Source organism: Coregonus lavaretus, assembly GCF_964263955.1.
Source record: "Coregonus lavaretus genome assembly, chromosome: 2".
Taxonomy (NCBI): Eukaryota; Metazoa; Chordata; class Actinopteri; order Salmoniformes; family Salmonidae; genus Coregonus; species Coregonus lavaretus.
In genome coordinates, this window is record NC_139989.1 from 56055956 (window position 1) to 56073166 (window position 17211).

General features: G+C 42.7%; 3 protein-coding genes across 3 annotated transcripts in view; 1 reads left to right on the forward strand and 2 right to left on the reverse strand.

Annotated features, from left to right (window-relative positions):
* Nucleotides 1-471, reverse strand: part of LOC311146317 (tectonin beta-propeller repeat-containing protein 1-like) — a 46154-nt gene extending 45683 nt beyond the window's left edge. Inside the window, exon 1 of the mRNA XM_084182806.1 lies at nt 262-471. The gene's annotated coding sequence lies outside the window, so the exon portion shown is untranslated. The remainder of the gene's footprint in view (nt 1-261) is intronic.
* A 127-nt stretch (nt 472-598) lies between these two features.
* LOC311146307 (membrane protein BRI3-like) lies at nt 599-7435 on the forward strand. The gene is made up of 3 exons (XM_084182797.1): nt 599-1171; nt 1598-1715; nt 5038-7435. Exons 1-3 carry the CDS (start codon nt 1006-1008, stop codon nt 5168-5170), a joined length of 417 nt encoding a protein of 138 aa, XP_084038923.1. The 5' UTR covers nt 599-1005; the 3' UTR covers nt 5171-7435.
* Nucleotides 7436-8005: 570 nt separating this feature from the next.
* Nucleotides 8006-17211, reverse strand: part of LOC311146277 (BAR/IMD domain-containing adapter protein 2-like 1) — a 73062-nt gene continuing 63856 nt past the window's right edge. Inside the window, exons 13-14 of the mRNA XM_084182771.1 lie at nt 13531-13574; nt 8006-10665 (exon numbers count right to left, since the gene is read on the reverse strand). Coding sequence (XP_084038897.1) covers nt 10593-10665; nt 13531-13574 — 117 coding nt within the window. The 3' untranslated portion in view covers nt 8006-10592. The remainder of the gene's footprint in view (nt 10666-13530; nt 13575-17211) is intronic.

The window sequence follows — 17211 nt, forward strand, 5'->3', positions numbered from 1 at the left end:
TTCTTCCTAGTGGAGAAAGTAAGAACTGCCGAAAATGCACAGTCAAAGAGGATAATAATGATTATGTTTTAAAGAGGCATTCTAAGACAAAAGAAACGTGACACTGTGTAAATTATAACACATTACTGCAGGATATTAAGATTGATTAAAATGCTGGGAGTGAACGCTGGAATTAAAAAAATAACTATGCATATGAGCAAAAGCAGTGTGCCTGGCTCAAATAAGCTTCTGTTGTGTTCACTAATTTAAGCAAATACATACCCGGGTAATTAATTGAAGTTTTATGGTATATCTACTGTACCCACACTGTTATATTGGTTCCTGTTTCAGTCATGTCGTTGGTCACGTTTGCATGGGTCAAAAAGAAAAATACCCAAATGATTGGTTGACAATAGAGCCTCCCACAATGCAGGCAATGGCTGCAGGATAGAGTTGGTGAAGAACAACTGCAGAAACTTGCATTCAAAACTTCATAGGCACAAGTCAGACAATTTGTATCCCGAGAATGCAACAGACTTTGGTCACCGACTTGACAAATGTGATCCTCTCGAACGCGACCGCTTTCACCGCACATAGGCGTTCCATAGCGCGTCACATGATTTGAGTCTTGTGACAATCCAGACAGAAAGGGGCAACGAATTCTGAGTTTACAATTGTTTCTTGAGCACTAGTGATTGGAGAGGTTCTTTTGACAAGAAAGCACATAATGAGGTGATAAGATGGCGATATTTTAGACATTTCCCTGATTTTTATAAGCATCCTCCCTTTCGACTGAACAGTCCGCGATTGTTTCGGGTGGTGCAGTCGGGGACAAAGTTGGCACATGGAGAGAGGCGATAACTTTAATTTTTGCGCGTCGTGTTTTCTTTGTTTTTTTGTACCCATCCGTGCCTGCGAAAGTCGTATGACTCGAGGCAACACCGTCTAAGTAAATCCAATTTGTGTGGAAAGAAGAGGGCCAGCCAAGTCAAAGAAAGAGGAAGATAACTTGAGTACGCAACAGATATGGACAGCAAACCTCTTCTCCAAGACCGTCCTCCCGCTTATGCTAACGTCGTCCCGGGGGCGTATGAATATGGCCAGCAGCACAATTATGGAGCTATCCCCGCCCCAACCCCTGCACCCCCGGGCTTTCAACAGCCGCCGCCGTATCAGTACCCCACTGGCCCAGGCAAGTAGATCACATTGTAGGGTTGTTACCTAACGTCCAAAGCTAGCTCCTGAAGTATGACGTCGTTACGCGCCGATGTGCAAATGCTGGAACCGCAGTAACGTAACTTTTATTTTAGGTTGTATGAACTTGCTGACATTTATAGAGTAGCCTACACACTGTAGACTGTAATAATAATAATTTGGGTGGATGCTTATATTTGTCCTATTTCACACATGTACAAGTGTGTGTTAGAGTAGTCTGTGCTCTATAGGGTACTGGGTTCGTTGTTTTGTTATTTTACTAGTGACAAATACTGTACCTCTCTTGACTGACTGAAACTTGACTGAAACGGAAACTGACACTCATGACTGCCCCTTGTAGTTCAGACCTAGCCTAATTCAACCTCAAACTCCTCTCCTCTCCCCTCCCCTTGTCCTACCACAGGGTTCCAAGAAGGCCCCAGTGCTCAGATGGGCCCAGCCATAGCCCAGCAGCCCTACCCAGGCACATACACCATCATCCAGCCCTCCGTGGTGGTGGTGGGGGGCTGCCCGGCCTGCAGGTGAGACACCAGCCCCAAACAACACACACATAGTGGGGAGGCATACTGTACGTTGGAAGGGGGCACAGAATTCAACAGAACAACAGTATTGTATCTCTATGGAGGGGGGACTGTCTGGATTTCTGGCAGCATTCAATTCAGTCTGGTTGTTTTATTGTTTTGTTATATTTTAGTAAAGTAACCTTGGACTGCTCAGTTGGTTAACATCACATGATGCACACAATATGTTGTCACCAGGCCGTTTTCACATATGTTGGCGTTGGGGTGATGCAGGAGATGACGAATGAGGTTGGAAAGTGGTGAAATGTTCCATTAAGCTGCTGTTAGCACAGAGCTGAACTCTCTGAAAGTCACAGGGTGTCACAGGCAGAGTAATGATATAACAAGGGTGTAACTAAGGTGATTTAGAAAGAACAAACGAAAGAAAGAAGAGCCGTGTTTGAAACCTTGAGATGAACCACAGTTGGAGGGGGAACCAGATTTGGGAGAAGGTGTAGGGGTCTGCCAAACCAAGACAAGTCAGTAGGCTAATCTGCCATCAAGGAAAGCCTTTTCAGTGTCAATCAGCGGTGTTCCTGTGGTTGACACATGGTTTCCATGTGTCAAATGACGGTTGTCTTCTGCTCTATCTGTGTCTAAAGCGTGTTCCACAGCATAGCTACATGTGAGCGTCACAACAACAGTATTACACACACTGCACTGTGGCCAGGCAGGCAGGCCTAGTACACGCTAAAGCTGCTGATGTAGGGTAGAGCTTCATTTGGAGAGTTACCGCAGTGGTTTCAATTTGTTTGACTCAACATCCTTTGTGTCAGCTGCTAAGAACACAGACACGTGACAGGAGAGAGGAAGTTGATTGACTGTACACTATGTCTGATGCTCTTGAAGAGTCAACGTGCTCTTTATATGAAAAATGTTCAGGGTCGTTTGCCCTAATAAACTTTAAAATGTTTTGCAACAGAAAAGGAGTGTTTCTTATTGGACAAGTCTAGGTAGTCCCTTCCTATTTGTCTGTTTTCTTCAGTTTGGTGCTTAATGAACATGACCCAGCAGCTGTAGTGTCTGTCTTGTGTTGATTTTGTAAAAATATTTTTTTTTTTGTCAAATTTGTATTTTCAAAATGAACATAATAAAAGTCTAATTGTTGATAGAATACACTAATGGCATGTTTCCAATATGAGAATTTACCCCAGTGTTTGGTGTAAATACAGACTTTTGTTTCCACTTCTGAGGCCTGGTCCAAATGAAAGCTAAATAATAGAGCCTGATTTCTAGGAGCGTTAGATTGAGAGTAGAGAGAGACGGCTTGTTTTAGTTTCAGTCACCATTGTTTGCATTGCCAGGTTCAATAAAGGGTTCCAGTCCAGTTTGTGGCCTTGGTACGCTCTGATACTCCGCTGATAAGCACACCCATGACATGTAAATGGCACACAGCAGGGCAGGGGCAGGTTGGCAACACACACACACACACACACAGCAGGGCAGGGGCAGGTTGGCAACACACACACACACACAGCAAGGCAGGGGCAGCTTGGCAACACACACACACACAGCAGGGCAGGGGCAGGTTGGCAACACACACACACAGCAGGGCAGGGGCAGCTTGGCAACACACACACACAGCAGGGCAGGGGCAGGTTGGCAACACACACACAGCAAGGCAGGGGCAGGTTGGCAACACACACACACACAGCAGGGCAGGGGCAGGTTGGCAACACACACACAGCAGGGCAGGGGCAGGTTGGCAACACACACACACACACAGCAAGGCAGGGGCAGCTTGGCAACACACACACACAGCAGGGCAGGGGCAGGTTGGCAACACACACACACACAGCAGGGCAGGGGCAGCTTGGCAACACACACACACAGCAGGGCAGGGGCAGCTTGGCAACACACACACACAGCAGGGCAGGGGCAGCTTGGCAACACACACACAGCAAGGCAGGGGCAGGTTGGCAACACACACACAGCAGGGCAGGGGCAGGTTGGCAACACACACAGCAGGGCAGGGGCAGGTTGGCAACACACACACACACACACACAGCAGGGCAGGGGCAGGTTGGAAACACACACACACAGACAAACACACACACACAGCAGGCAAAACGTTAAAGTCCACATTACATTTGCGCTCCACCTGTTGTTGCTCACATATTTTTGCTGTCCACCATTATTACCCTTAGAAATTATTCTGACTAGAGGAAGTACAGCTACGACCGGAAGTTACTTTTTTTTCGTAGCAGGTTAGGTGAATTTACTCAGCAGGTTAGGATCATTAACGTGGCAGGTTAGGAGACTTAGGTTAAGGTTAGGAAAAGGGTTAGGGCTAGCTAACATGCTCTCCTAATCTGCTACGAAAAGTAACCTCCGGTCACAGCTGTACTCCCTCTAGTCACAACGCTTATAAACACTGTATTTAAATATCTGTCACAAAAAGCACTTCTGATTTTAGCACACCATAATGTGATTGTGATGGGCTAGTATGTGTATTGTGTAATCACTACAGTTCAACATCTAGCATGTTTGGTTCTATACAATGTAGATTTCCTCTAAGGGGAGTTGACAGATGCATTGGACATGATGCTAGTCAGCCAACATGTGGAGTCATAATACCAGGCAGCAGTTCCTGATTGCTGTTAACCCCTGCAGCTCTGTTCCTACTAGCAGCCACTCTGGAGTCAGGGGAACCCAGAGTTAACTCTCTCTCCATGTGATTCCCCAGGTCACACTGTGAGACCACAATGTGCCTTTAGGCTACATACCAGTGTCATGATTATGTTCACGGCTCATACATCTAATAGCACTGCATCTCCAACACTGGACTGTCTGTCTGTGTTACTCTCTGCTCCCTGCATTACCACGGAAACCTAGAAAGCCCAGAGTCACAATGACTGCAAGAAAGTGTAGGCTACTTGTTACTGTTTTCCCATTAGTTCTCTCTCTCTCTTTATTAGTTATATTGCCCCGTGGCAACTTGACACACAACACAATGGTTCAATCTCTACACCAATAGGTGTTCGCTTTCCTGCTCTTGGGTTTTGGGAGGTGGGTACATTGACAAGTCCTCTCTCAGTCTTAAAAATGGTTTCAGGAGTGTATGGGAATTGAGTTGCTAATTGATGAGTTTAAATGTTTTTGCTTGAATGTGTTACGTATGTAATATGATAATTTAAATAACTTGTTATCTCACAAAACCACACATCCTTACTTATAGGCAAACATATGTTTTTGCTCAGGTGGCCCCTTTTTGCTCGAGAGCATCACCAGAGGCAAAAATTCCATCTAGCCTCTTTAATGTGTACCTTTTATCTTTTTTCAGAGTGGGCGTGCTGGAGGATGACTTCACCTGTCTGGGCATCATGTGTGCCATCTTCTTCTTCCCCCTGGGGATCCTCTTCTGCCTGGCGCTGCGCCAGAGGAGATGTCCCAACTGTGGCGCCACCTTCGGGTAGAAGGACCAAACTGTAGCTAGCTCATCCTCTCACAGCCAAGCTGGATCTTTTAACTTTGTTGTTTATAATTATTACACACTGATGATGCCATGTATTTTCTTACAACGTTTAAGGATTAAGTAGTCGCCACAATGAACTTATAGCCAGCCATTAATTATGATAATATGTGTACATGCTAGGATAGATGATTTAGGAGTATTATCTAGTGAAGAAGCCTGATCTTTGTCTATCTACTGCTGGTGCCTTTATTACTCTATAGAGCAGAAAACACACCAGGGGCCATATTCCACAAAGCGTATCAGAAAAGGTCCTAGGATCCTGTCTAAGCCAAAAACAACTCCCAGCTCAGAGTAGATTTTAGGATGATAAGACACTGCTCAGACAAACTCTGAGCCAGGAGTAAAATCAACTCATAAAAGTTTCTCAGTTGGTAATCACGACAGTTTGAGGTACCGCAAAAGAAGGATAGTGATGACGCTCGTTGACATTTTTGCAAATGATGAAGAATAAGCAATCACGATGAGGCACTGACAGCTGTATAGCACGCTTCAGATAACTACGGTGAATGTGACTGTACATCAGATGTTGCAATGGTAAAACGTTTGATATAATTTGCCTGACACGATCACTTTAAATGTTTCCTAATATGTTGGTTTGCGTAATATTTTTGGGACCATTTCTGATATTTTGAATAATGTGATAGGCATATTGAATCAGTGTTTCACAGCTGTTAAAAGCTGAATGTTGATAAATATTAACGTTATTTCAGCACACTCCTGTTCAAAAACTCAAAATAGCTTTGGCACACTAGGCATCAAGTCACTTGCCGACAATTTTGCATAAAGCGTTTCAAAAAGGTCTATAATTTTTACCAAACAGAATCAAAGTTAACAGGCTGTAGATGCTTTCAATTGCCCAACCCATAGGCATGCCCAATTTAGGCATCTTGTTTAAAGCGCTAACTTCAAATGACATGATGTAGGTTAATGAAATAATTGAAAGAAAAATGTGTGATTGTTTATTAGCCTAGTGGTTATAAGTATTTAGGCATAGGCTATCATGTGAATTAAGCCTTGTGAAATCATTGTCAAAAGCGCAAGATACAAGGTCTAGATTATTTATGGATCGATCATATAGAAATATCAAACTCCAAAGCAATTGCCTGTCAATGGCCACTGCCTTTTTCTATTACCAAGACACCTGTTGGTAACTCTTAACTGGTTAGGACAGCTCATGAGGTCTCCTAAATATCTGTTGACTAGGTGGGGGACTATTATGACTAGAGGCTTCATGCATAGCTTTTATGTTGACCCATAAGAGTAGGAGTAAAATGTCTCTATTCTCAGCACTTACCACCAAATGTTTTACTCTGAGATGCTTTGTGGATACGCCCCAGGGTAGGAGTGCTGATCTAGGATCACATCCTCCCTGTCGACATAAACCTTGTGCATTATGATTTAAAAGCCAAACTGATCCTAGATTGGCATTCCTACACTGAGGATCTTTGTGAATACAGGCCCAGAATGGGATTGTGATCATTATGTGGCTCAAGACGTGGATCAATAACGGGTATGATTCTGATAGATTGCTTTTATATAGGTCTGCAGACCTCAGAGTTTCTTATTGGACAAGACCAGGTAGTCCCTCCCTGTTTCAGTCCATTTTCTACCATTTGCTGCCTAATGAACAGGGATCTCTGTTCCAATATCCTTTAATGTCACACTATAGCATACCACACCACTTAGAACATACATTTTTATTGGGCATGAATTCTAAGTAGCATGGCTATTCGGACATAGCTTAACAGGTTGAAGCGCCCTACACAGGCTGCAGGAGTTCACCCAGGTCAAGTCAGGCACCACGTCTTTGACCTTTGACCTACAACCAAGCAGACTCAGCCGAGGGAGGTAGGGAAAGCAAAGCATGCAGCGAGTTTTTGCATAATACGAGCAGGTTGGCGTGTAATCTCTGGATAATGTGTAGCTATCTTAGTATTCTTCTCAGTGACAACTCAGCCCCCTGCGATCCTCCCTGCAATGGACAATCAACCAAGAATGTCTATCTACCCAAATGTCTCTTTCCCATCCGTAGGGTATTGTTACTGTCTATGTCCAATTGGTCCATGTCATGTAATAAAATTGTATTATATATGGGGGGGCGTGTATTTTAAATTGATTTGCTTTGAAACACTACGCACACTGTCATGATGGAGGTCCTTATTTTTTTATAAAAGAGAGTTATTGTAAATAAAGAAACATGAGTGCAGTACATGTCTTGACTGATATATTTTAACTCTTTATTCCTGGCCAATATTCATAAAGCGTCTCAAAGTAGGAGTGCTGATCTAGGATCAGGTCCCTCTTTCCATTTAATCGTATTAATTATGGTCTAAAAAGCTAAACGGATTCTAGATCAGCGTCCAATCACTTTGTATAAGATAGTCTAGGACAGGGCTCTCCAACCCTGTTCCTGGAGAGCTACCCTCCTGTAGGTTTTCAATTCGACCCCAGTTGTAACTAACCTGGTTCAGCTTATCAACCAGTTAATTATTAGAATCAGAACCGACATCCACAGAGTTGACCATGAATGTGATCTCTGCGAACTTCAGGGAAATTGCCTTTAAAAGGTGTTTTGTCAACAGTGTGCCTTGGATTGAAACCCAGCCTTTATAGTCATGAAGTAACAATGTTATAAATGTTATGACCAATCATATATAATTCACCAATAACAATGTATCATGACAAAGAAGTAACGAGAAGACAAGCAGTGAAATATAATATAGTAATATATATATACAATAAAATATACTGAACAAAAATATAAAACGCAACATGCAACAATTTAAAAGATTTTACTGAGTTACAGTTCATATAAGGAAATCAGTCAACTGAAATTAGTTAATTAAGTCCTAATCTATGGATTTCACATGACTGGGAATACAGATATGCATCTGTTGGTCAAAGATACCTTTGATAAAAAGTAGGGGCGTGGATCAGAAAACCAGTCAGTATCTGGTGTGACCAGCATTTGCCTCATGCAGCACGACATGTCCTTCGCATAGAGTTGATCAGGCTGTTGATTGTGGCCTGTGGAATGTTGTCCCACTCCTCTTCAATGGCTGTACGAAGTTGCTGAATATTGGCGGAAACTGGAACACGCTGTAGTACACGACGATCCAGAGCATCCCAAACATGCTTAATTTGTGACATATCTGGTGAGTATGCAGGCCATTGAAGAACTGGGACATTTTCAGCTTCTAGGAATTGTGTACAGAACCTTGCGACATGGGGCTGTGCATTATCAGGCTCAAACATGAGGTGATGGCGGCAGATGAATGGCACAACAATGGGCTTCAGGATCTCATCACAGTATCTCTGTGCATTAAAATTGCCATTGATAAAATGTAATTGTGTTCATTGTCCGTAGCTTATGCCTGCCCATACCATAACCCCACCGCCACCATGGGGCACTCTGTTCACAACTTTGACATCAACAAACCACTCGCCTACATGATGCCATACACGTGGTCTGCGGTTGTGAGGCCGGTTGGACGTACTACCAAATTCTCTAAGAAATGAACATTAATTTATCTGGCAACAGCTCTGGTGGACATTCCTGCAGTCAGCATGCCAATTGCACGCTCCCTCAAAACTTGAGACATCTGTGGCATTGTGTTGTGTGACAATTGTGTTGTGTGACATTTTAGAGTGGCCTTTTATTGTCCCCAGCACAAGATGCACTTGTGTAATGATCATGCTGTTAAATCAACTTCTTGATATGCCACACCTGTCAGGGGGATGGATTATTTTGGTAAAAGAGAAATGCCTACTAACAGGGATGTAAATAAATTTGTGCACAACATTTGAGAGAAATAAGCTTTTTATGTTTATGGGAAATTTCTGGGATCTTTTATTTCAGCTCATGAAACATGGGACCAACATTTTACATGCTGTTTTTACATTTTTATTTAGTGTATATATATATATATATTTTTTTTTTTCATACAGCAACGTTCCCAAACTCAGGGAATACAGGCCCAGAATGGGATTGTGATCATTTTGTGGCTCAAGACGTGGATCAATAACGAATCATTTACTTGATAGAATTCCTTTGTTTTGTCATGTTCAATTGAACAGAGGCACAAGTAGATTTTGTGCTCAATGTTACATTCCAATTGCGCCACAACTGGGTATTGTTCAGTTCTGCCACTCCTGAAGCGACTTTTGTTTCATGTAGTCACATTTTAGGATTAATTATGTATTTTTTTTTAATAGACTCGTTGCGTTGGGAAATGTATCGTCACTGTACTGGTATAGGACTATAAGGAGTAGGCAGGGCAGACCAAAGAAAAATAATACAATTAGCCACTAGGTTGAAAATGCCTTCCATGAAGCATGAAGATTAAAAGCAAAATGGCTGCACTGTCTTTGGGAAGTTATGAGGGCACATAATGGAAAACGTTTTAAAACAATTGAAAGTTTCTTATCAAACAATAACAAACATTCCCTCAAAGGTTTTAGTCTGCTTTCTTCCGTTTGGTGCCTAATGAACACGACCCGGGCTACCTGAATAACAGAGACAGGTGAGAGATGTTTCACAGAATGATTACTGTTGGTATACAGAGTTAAGGTAAACAGGTCTCACATATTCCACTATTAACAGCAGCACTGTATGAACACTTAACTGTAAAACCGATCAGCAAGATGACAATGACACACTCAACCAATCAAATTCGTGTTACACTTCTTGGAAGGAGTTGAGGGGAAAAAACTATGTGTGCGCTTCCCTTGAATGAGTATAGTTATATTCGACAGTCGCCAGCTGTTGGTCTTTAGTAATGATAGCAACAATGCAATTGTACATGTCATATTCGAGATACATCAACACAATAACAAGAGCAACACTACCATAAGGACCTCTGAATTGTGATGCATAGGTCCCGTACAGCATACATTCATTCATCTACTGCCCTATGGCAACAAAAGATAATTGACGAGTGATTGAAGAAGCAAAAATAAAAAAATACATTCTGATATTTCAACGGCCCAATCTCAGGCTTTCCTCGACTCCTTTTCTCACACGCCCAGCGAGAACGCATGTAGTATGTCGCATTCATCATCGCCGACAAAAATAGGTCTAGAAAATCTATATATGTGCATCTGTTTACATAAATAAATCCCCCCACCTTCTCAGGGAGAGCGTTTGCAGCAGTAGGGCAACTGTGTTTAAGACAACGTCATTTCAAATGGCATCTGTAAATTACTGGATCTTCTGCACAGCAGCCCACAGTGTCAAGTTGTCCTGTCCACTGGTGTCCGGCCCTGGGTCCATCCGCCTGGAGGAGGGGGGGACAGCGTGGGGTGATGCCCAGCTGGAGGTGCCGCTCCAGGGTAGAGGTGGACAGGAGGGTGGGTCTGGAGGTTTAGATGACTGGGCCTGAGCGGTCGTTGGTGACTGTGGGACGCAGCTTGACTGCGGTGAACGGGTTCCCTCCCCTAGGGAGACAGAGACTGGTTAATACTGGTGTGATTACTTGATTTTATGACACTTGGGCCCTATTTGAACAAACCTAACACAATGGTAAATCTTAGCACTGGCAGGCAGTAGCATTATAGCTTTGGGGTGTGTCAAAAATATTTTTGCTATTTTCACAACCGGAATTATGGGCGCAGTAGCTGGGTAAATCAGAACGTGCTCCATGGCTAAATATGTGTTGCTTCAAGTTGTGTATTTATGGTATTTTATGTATTGCATTGTCATCAACTCCAATTGGAATGTTAGTCTGTTATAGCCTAGTTCATTAAATAGCCTGCCCCATATTTGCTAAATATGTTGAACATGTTTTGCAGTCCACATTGTTGTAGTTGCAGTGCTTCAATATGGAAAAACATTGTTAAACATAGGCTATAGCATTCACACTGATATAGGGGCTAGGCCTACTGTAGATTGCAGTCTGGACATGGACATACCAAACGTAGACAATAAGCAAGATTAAATTCACTAGGCTATTGATAAGGCCTAAAAAGACAGTGTATCGTTTTAATCAAATTCGAATAAAAATTAAACAACTTGTTATAATAGATGTAAAGTCCCCTGTTTTGGGGACCTGAGTGGTTCTGGTACCGGTTCCAACTGACATCTTCGCTTATAAATCGATATGTGGACACCATAGATCGAAATGGCTTGCATTGAGTAGTAGCCCTGATTCTCATCTGCCTGTGTGAAGCAGGATGTGTGACACCACTTGAAGCTCGGATGTCCCTCCTACCGTTTCATTCGTTCTTCCGACAGCCCATCAACTCCTGGCTGAACCCTACATCACAGCCACTAACAAGGCATATGCCTGGAATCCTTACATTGTAAGGCAGCAGGAGAAGTGGTTTCATCGCTGTAGCACATTCAGAAATCGATTTATAGCCAGTAATCTAAAATAATTAATCGATTTTAAACAAAACACACTTTCTGTTTGTAATAGATGGACAAGATTAATATGAGATGAAAGGCGAGTTCCTAACAAGTAGCCAAGTTAGAGCTCTGTGAGACATTCACATCAGTGGGGGCAGACGTTTTGATCAAGAGAGACCTTTCGAAAATATGCAAATTTGATCTAACACTAAATATAGAAATATGTATTTTACAGTTAAGGAAATCTTAAAGTTAGTCATTTTATAAATTGATGATACTATATTTAGAAAACATATGAGTCATTTCAAGCCTTATTCATATAGTTTTGTTGAATAGGAAATACATCATATAAAATATTTCATATTATCAGAAGTGGCTACAGCTCAGCAATGTATAACTATATTTACCAGAAAGGTGAGATTTGAACCTTTCTTGGAGTATGCAGCATTACTAGTTATTGTTAATGGCCCTCTCATGATAAATAATCACTTTTGGGGATTACGTAGATTACATTTAAGAGGTTAAAATAGGCTATGTCTAAATACAGTTACAGGCACCATAATTGCTCCCTTTGGCCTTATAATACAGACAAGGCAATTTAGACTATGGAGGGTTTTACACTCATCCAAACTTTTCACAGGAGCTGGATAAAGATCTAATATAAAGAGAATGGGGGATCGTCCACTCACCGTTATACTGCTCCTAATGTAATGTTTTATAAACATAATGGAACCATCTTACAGATCATATTTGCATTTCTCCAGAAATTGCAGACGAAATTGCATTGCATTCGAGCCATGCACGTTATCACCATAAACCAATGGACGGTGAATATTTTTAATACATCTGGTTTTGAATCAATTAAATGAAAAACGATCAATCTGTTTTTTAAACCAACAACAATATTTCTAAATAGGATCGGGTCAGAAACATATCATAATTCGCTTCTCTCGTTCCATGGCACTGTGTGCACACGTAGGCCTAAATATATTCACGCATAACATTCGCACGTCTATACAAAATACTAGGCTCCTGTCATTTGTATCGTTGCCTATGTGCGAGGCAGATAAAAAAATGTATCCGCCGTTGATATGGAATTATAGGACGACTAAATAGTTTAGTGTGTCTTTGGTAATCGGACGAGGGGCGCTCTTTGAAACTGGGGATGGAAAAGCCTTCTGAACAAGCGAAATGCAGGTATGTGAATTGTGAATAATGAAAAAGCACGAGGGCAAAAATGTCAAAGCACTCTCAGTAGGCCATTTAAAACCTGGTTATTCATAGGCTACTTTTGGCTAATGGCCAGGATAAAAATACGCACCTATGTGATGCAGGTATACTAGCCTTGATTAAGGGGAGAGTAGGCTATGCTTGGTTTGTAATCAAATTAAAGAAATTGGGGGAAAACAATCGTTTTTTTTACGCTTCTAAATACGAAATTCACCGGCACAAAAGGCACATCTCTCCTTCCAAGGGCATTGTGTGTCATGGCTGGATAGGCTGCGCTTCCACTCTCAAAATTCATGGCATTATCATCTGCGTTACTGTTAAGACCTGCTTTTTGTGAGTCTTAAAACTTTCCATTAGCCTGCAAGAAATGGTCACGTTTGCGCATGTTTTTAAGGACACACCTCAAAAATTGTCACCCCTCCCACTTCAGTGCAAGAAAGCTTATGTTAGACAGGTAAATTGCCGAACTTGGCGTTAGGGCTGGAAAATGCCCGGATTTTACATGACGAAATTGCAAACTAACGTGCATTTGACACTTGCGCCTCCTTAGCGCCAGCCCAAAATAGAACCCTTGCGCTCTGTATGTGGACTACACTGTGGGTAGAGTATATGATTTTGAGTATATGAAAGAAAGAAAGATCGTGTGTCCACACATGTTATTGTGAATTTAAGATAGATGTGTTAATATTATCTTCATAATCCATATGAGGTGATGCATGACTTACCCGAGAAAATGAGGCATCTTTCCAAACCCATTCAGTTGGGTTCCCTGTAAACAAACCCAAGAGACATCATCAGACCAGATGTACTGTAAATCACAAGACCTATTCACTCTCCATGATGGAATCCAACCCAACAATGGTTGGGTTGGATTCCATCATGGAACTGTACATGCAAAAATATAATTTCCATACCAAATGTACAACATTTCTGGGAGGTGTATGTTTGCATCTGTTGCCCGTGGAGACCACACCACAGACTGCCCCTCATCAGACAGGTTTGGTAGGGTTGACTGGTGAGTGTTGTGACTGTGACAGAGATGACCTGGGTTCAAATGCTATTTAAAATCTTTCAAATACTTTGAGTGATTGCTTGAGTCTGCCTGGAGTGACAAATGGACGTATTTTGCAACTAGACTTTTGAGACTTTTCTGTTGGATACATTGCAACAGGTACTCTCAATAGATATTATTTGAACCCAGGTCTGGTGAGAGGAGAATGCTTCATCACCTCAGAACACTGACACTGGATTATGGGTCTTCTGGAAGGGACGGTGCATTCCAGAATGAAAAACCCATATAAACCTCTCACTCATTATGCCAGTGAAAAGCCAGAGCAGAGTGAAAGTCAAAAGCAGCTATGTTGAGATTAAGTAATCTTCCTGAACTTGTTACATTTAGATGTAACCTTACTGTCTCAATAAAATAAACAAACAAACTAGAATCAATAGTGAAACTGGTGAAATTATGATTTGACCCTATATGCAGTTTCCCAATTCTGGTCCTGGGGACCCAAAGGGGTGCACATTTTTGTTTTTGCCCTAGCACTAAAACCCTTGATGCAACTAATCAACTCATCATCACACCTTTGATTAGAATCAGGTGTGTTAGTGCTGGGGCAAAAACGAAAATGTCCATCCCTTTGGGTCCACAGGACCAGGATGGGGAAACACTGTCCTATTGTACTGTGTCGTGATGCGTGGGTTGACTCATAACCTGCAGTCCCCGTGGTTATATCCGCGATTAAATACTGTGGATGAATGGCGGGCGGGTTGAATAAATTAATATTTTTAACATCTTTTAATTTCCTTAAAACTGTAGCTATTGCATTTTCTCCCCAGTCCCTAAATGTCTTTGCTTTGCGAGAGAAGCAGAGATGAAAGAGGAAAGAGTAAACATTCATTCTATCGATTTATGACATCATTCTGGTGAGCAAGGGTTTATTTAGACTTCTAGGGCAACATATAATGACAGAAGAGAAGCTGCATGTATTTAATTATAGACAAGTTGACTAACAAATAGCATACCAAAATGTCGGAAATTATAAGCAGAAACATAGGCCTATTTAAAAAGGCCCGTCAAAAAATGGTTCCACGCATTTTCTATATTTGCGGGTTAGGGTGGGGTGTGGGCCTCAGATTTGAACTTTATCACATATATTCGGGCGGTTGTGGATGGGTTACTAGCAATTGCGGGTGGGTGCTGGTGAACAAACTGCTGACCCATGCGTCACAGACCCATGGGCGGCGCACAATTGGTCCAGCGTCGTCCAAGGTAGGGGAGGGTTTGGCCGGCAGGGATGTGGGTTTCCCACGGGGGGCCAGTATGATTTTTTAAAATAATAATAACATGTATGCATTCACTAACTGTAAGTTGCTAAATGACCTAAATGTAAAATGTAAATGTAGTACTGTCTCTCACAGCTGTAGTGTTGGGATGCCACCACTAGAGGACAGCATTGGCCCTAGAGAGGGGTAGGACAGGCAAGCAGACAGACTGACAGACGCAGCCAGACAGACATAATGACAGACAGGCAGACAGACATTGACCACAGTGACTGATGTCATAACACCCTCTTGACATCCTGGACAGATGTGTAGTTTTAATCCTAGACCTAATCAGACTGAGTGCAGGGTGTCAGTGCACGCACACACACACACACACACACACACACAGAGACACACACACACACACGCACACACGCACACACACACACACACACAGGTCATTTCTCTCTTGACACTTTCTTACACATTCCTCTAGTACCTCTGCTCTCGCTATGTCAATCTCGTTTCTCTTTCTGTGTCCATCGGTTTCTCTGTATTCATCTGCCTCACTTCCTACACAAAGGGCAGAACCAGCATTTTTCTCATGGTGACAGAGCATTCCTATGTAACCCCCCTCCCTCCCTCCCTCTTTCCCGCCCTCCCCTTCTTCAAATTCCCTCCACTCATTCCCTTTCTCCAGCCAAATCTGCTGAATGGGGAAAATACTTATCTCTATCCTTACGGCACTGGTCATACTAACACAATAAAGACCTGGGTCCTGGAGTTTGTAACAGCAGAGTTGTGGGTTTGATTCCTGCATGAGCCACATATAGTGAATATGTGTTAAGCGTCTGTTAAATGACCACATTATCAGTATTAAACATGATGAACAGACCTAGTAGTGTCCCAAAGGGGATGAAGAGAAGTGAGTGAGTAATCCCAGTAATGAAGTAACTATAATCCCATTCACAGGGACAGAGCTATACATGGCTGGTAGTCTAGAATGAATGACTCACACCTACACACAGTCCAGTCACGACACACACACACCTACATACACAGAGGAACTCCACTTGTCGTGCTCTCACCTACACACAGAGAAACGGGAAGTGTTGTTCAAACTCACCTACACACAGAGAATCGGGAAGTGTTGTTCAAACTCACCTACACAGCTAGTTATTATTTTCATTGTACGGAAAAACATTCACAGCATGCTATTCACTTACACACACACACACACACACCCTGTGTTTACCTACACACACCCCACCCCCTGTGTTCACCTACCCACACCCCACCCCCTGTGTTCACCTACCCACACCCCACCCTGTGTTCACCTACCCACACCCCACCCTGTGTTCACCTACCCACACCCCACCCTGTGTTTACCTACCCGAGCCCTGGTCAAATGTAGTTTACTATATAGGGAATAGGGTGCCGTTTGGGAGCATCCCAGAGCAGTGTCCACCACCTCAACCCCCGCTCTATCTCTGTGTGTTGTTTGATGAATAGGAACAGAGCAGATTGGTGTAGCCCAGCACTGTTAAATGCAATGTGTTTTGTTGGTAAAACATGCTAATATTGATGTTCCGGAACTCATTGACTGTCTGTCTGACTGACTGACTCATACAGCATGAATGGAGGATAAGTTCCTACTAGAATCAGAATCACGCACTGGGAGAGAGATGGGGGGCCGGGGCAGAGAGAAAGAGGGAGAGGTAGGGCATGGAGTGGGGGAGAGAGAAACAATGAAAGATATAGACAGAAAGAGACAGAGAGAAAGTTGAGAAAAGAAGAGGGAGCGAGATTGAAAGAGCGAGGGAAGTCAGACAGGGAAAGAGAGAGGGGAGAGGCAGAGAGAGACAGAAAGAGAAAGAGAAGGAGGGGTGTCAGGTTCCAAGTGTCAGGTTCACCCCGAGTGGAATTCCATCGGAAGGCTATGCCTGAGCCGTGCCACCCGCTGTATGTACACTGAGTGTACAAAACATTATGAACACCACCTTCCATGACATAGACTGACCAGGTGAAAGATATGATCTGTTATTGATGTCACATGTTAAATCCACTTCAAATCAGTGTAGATGAAGGGGAGGAGACAGGTTAAATAATGATTTTTAAGTCTTGAGACAATTGAGACATGG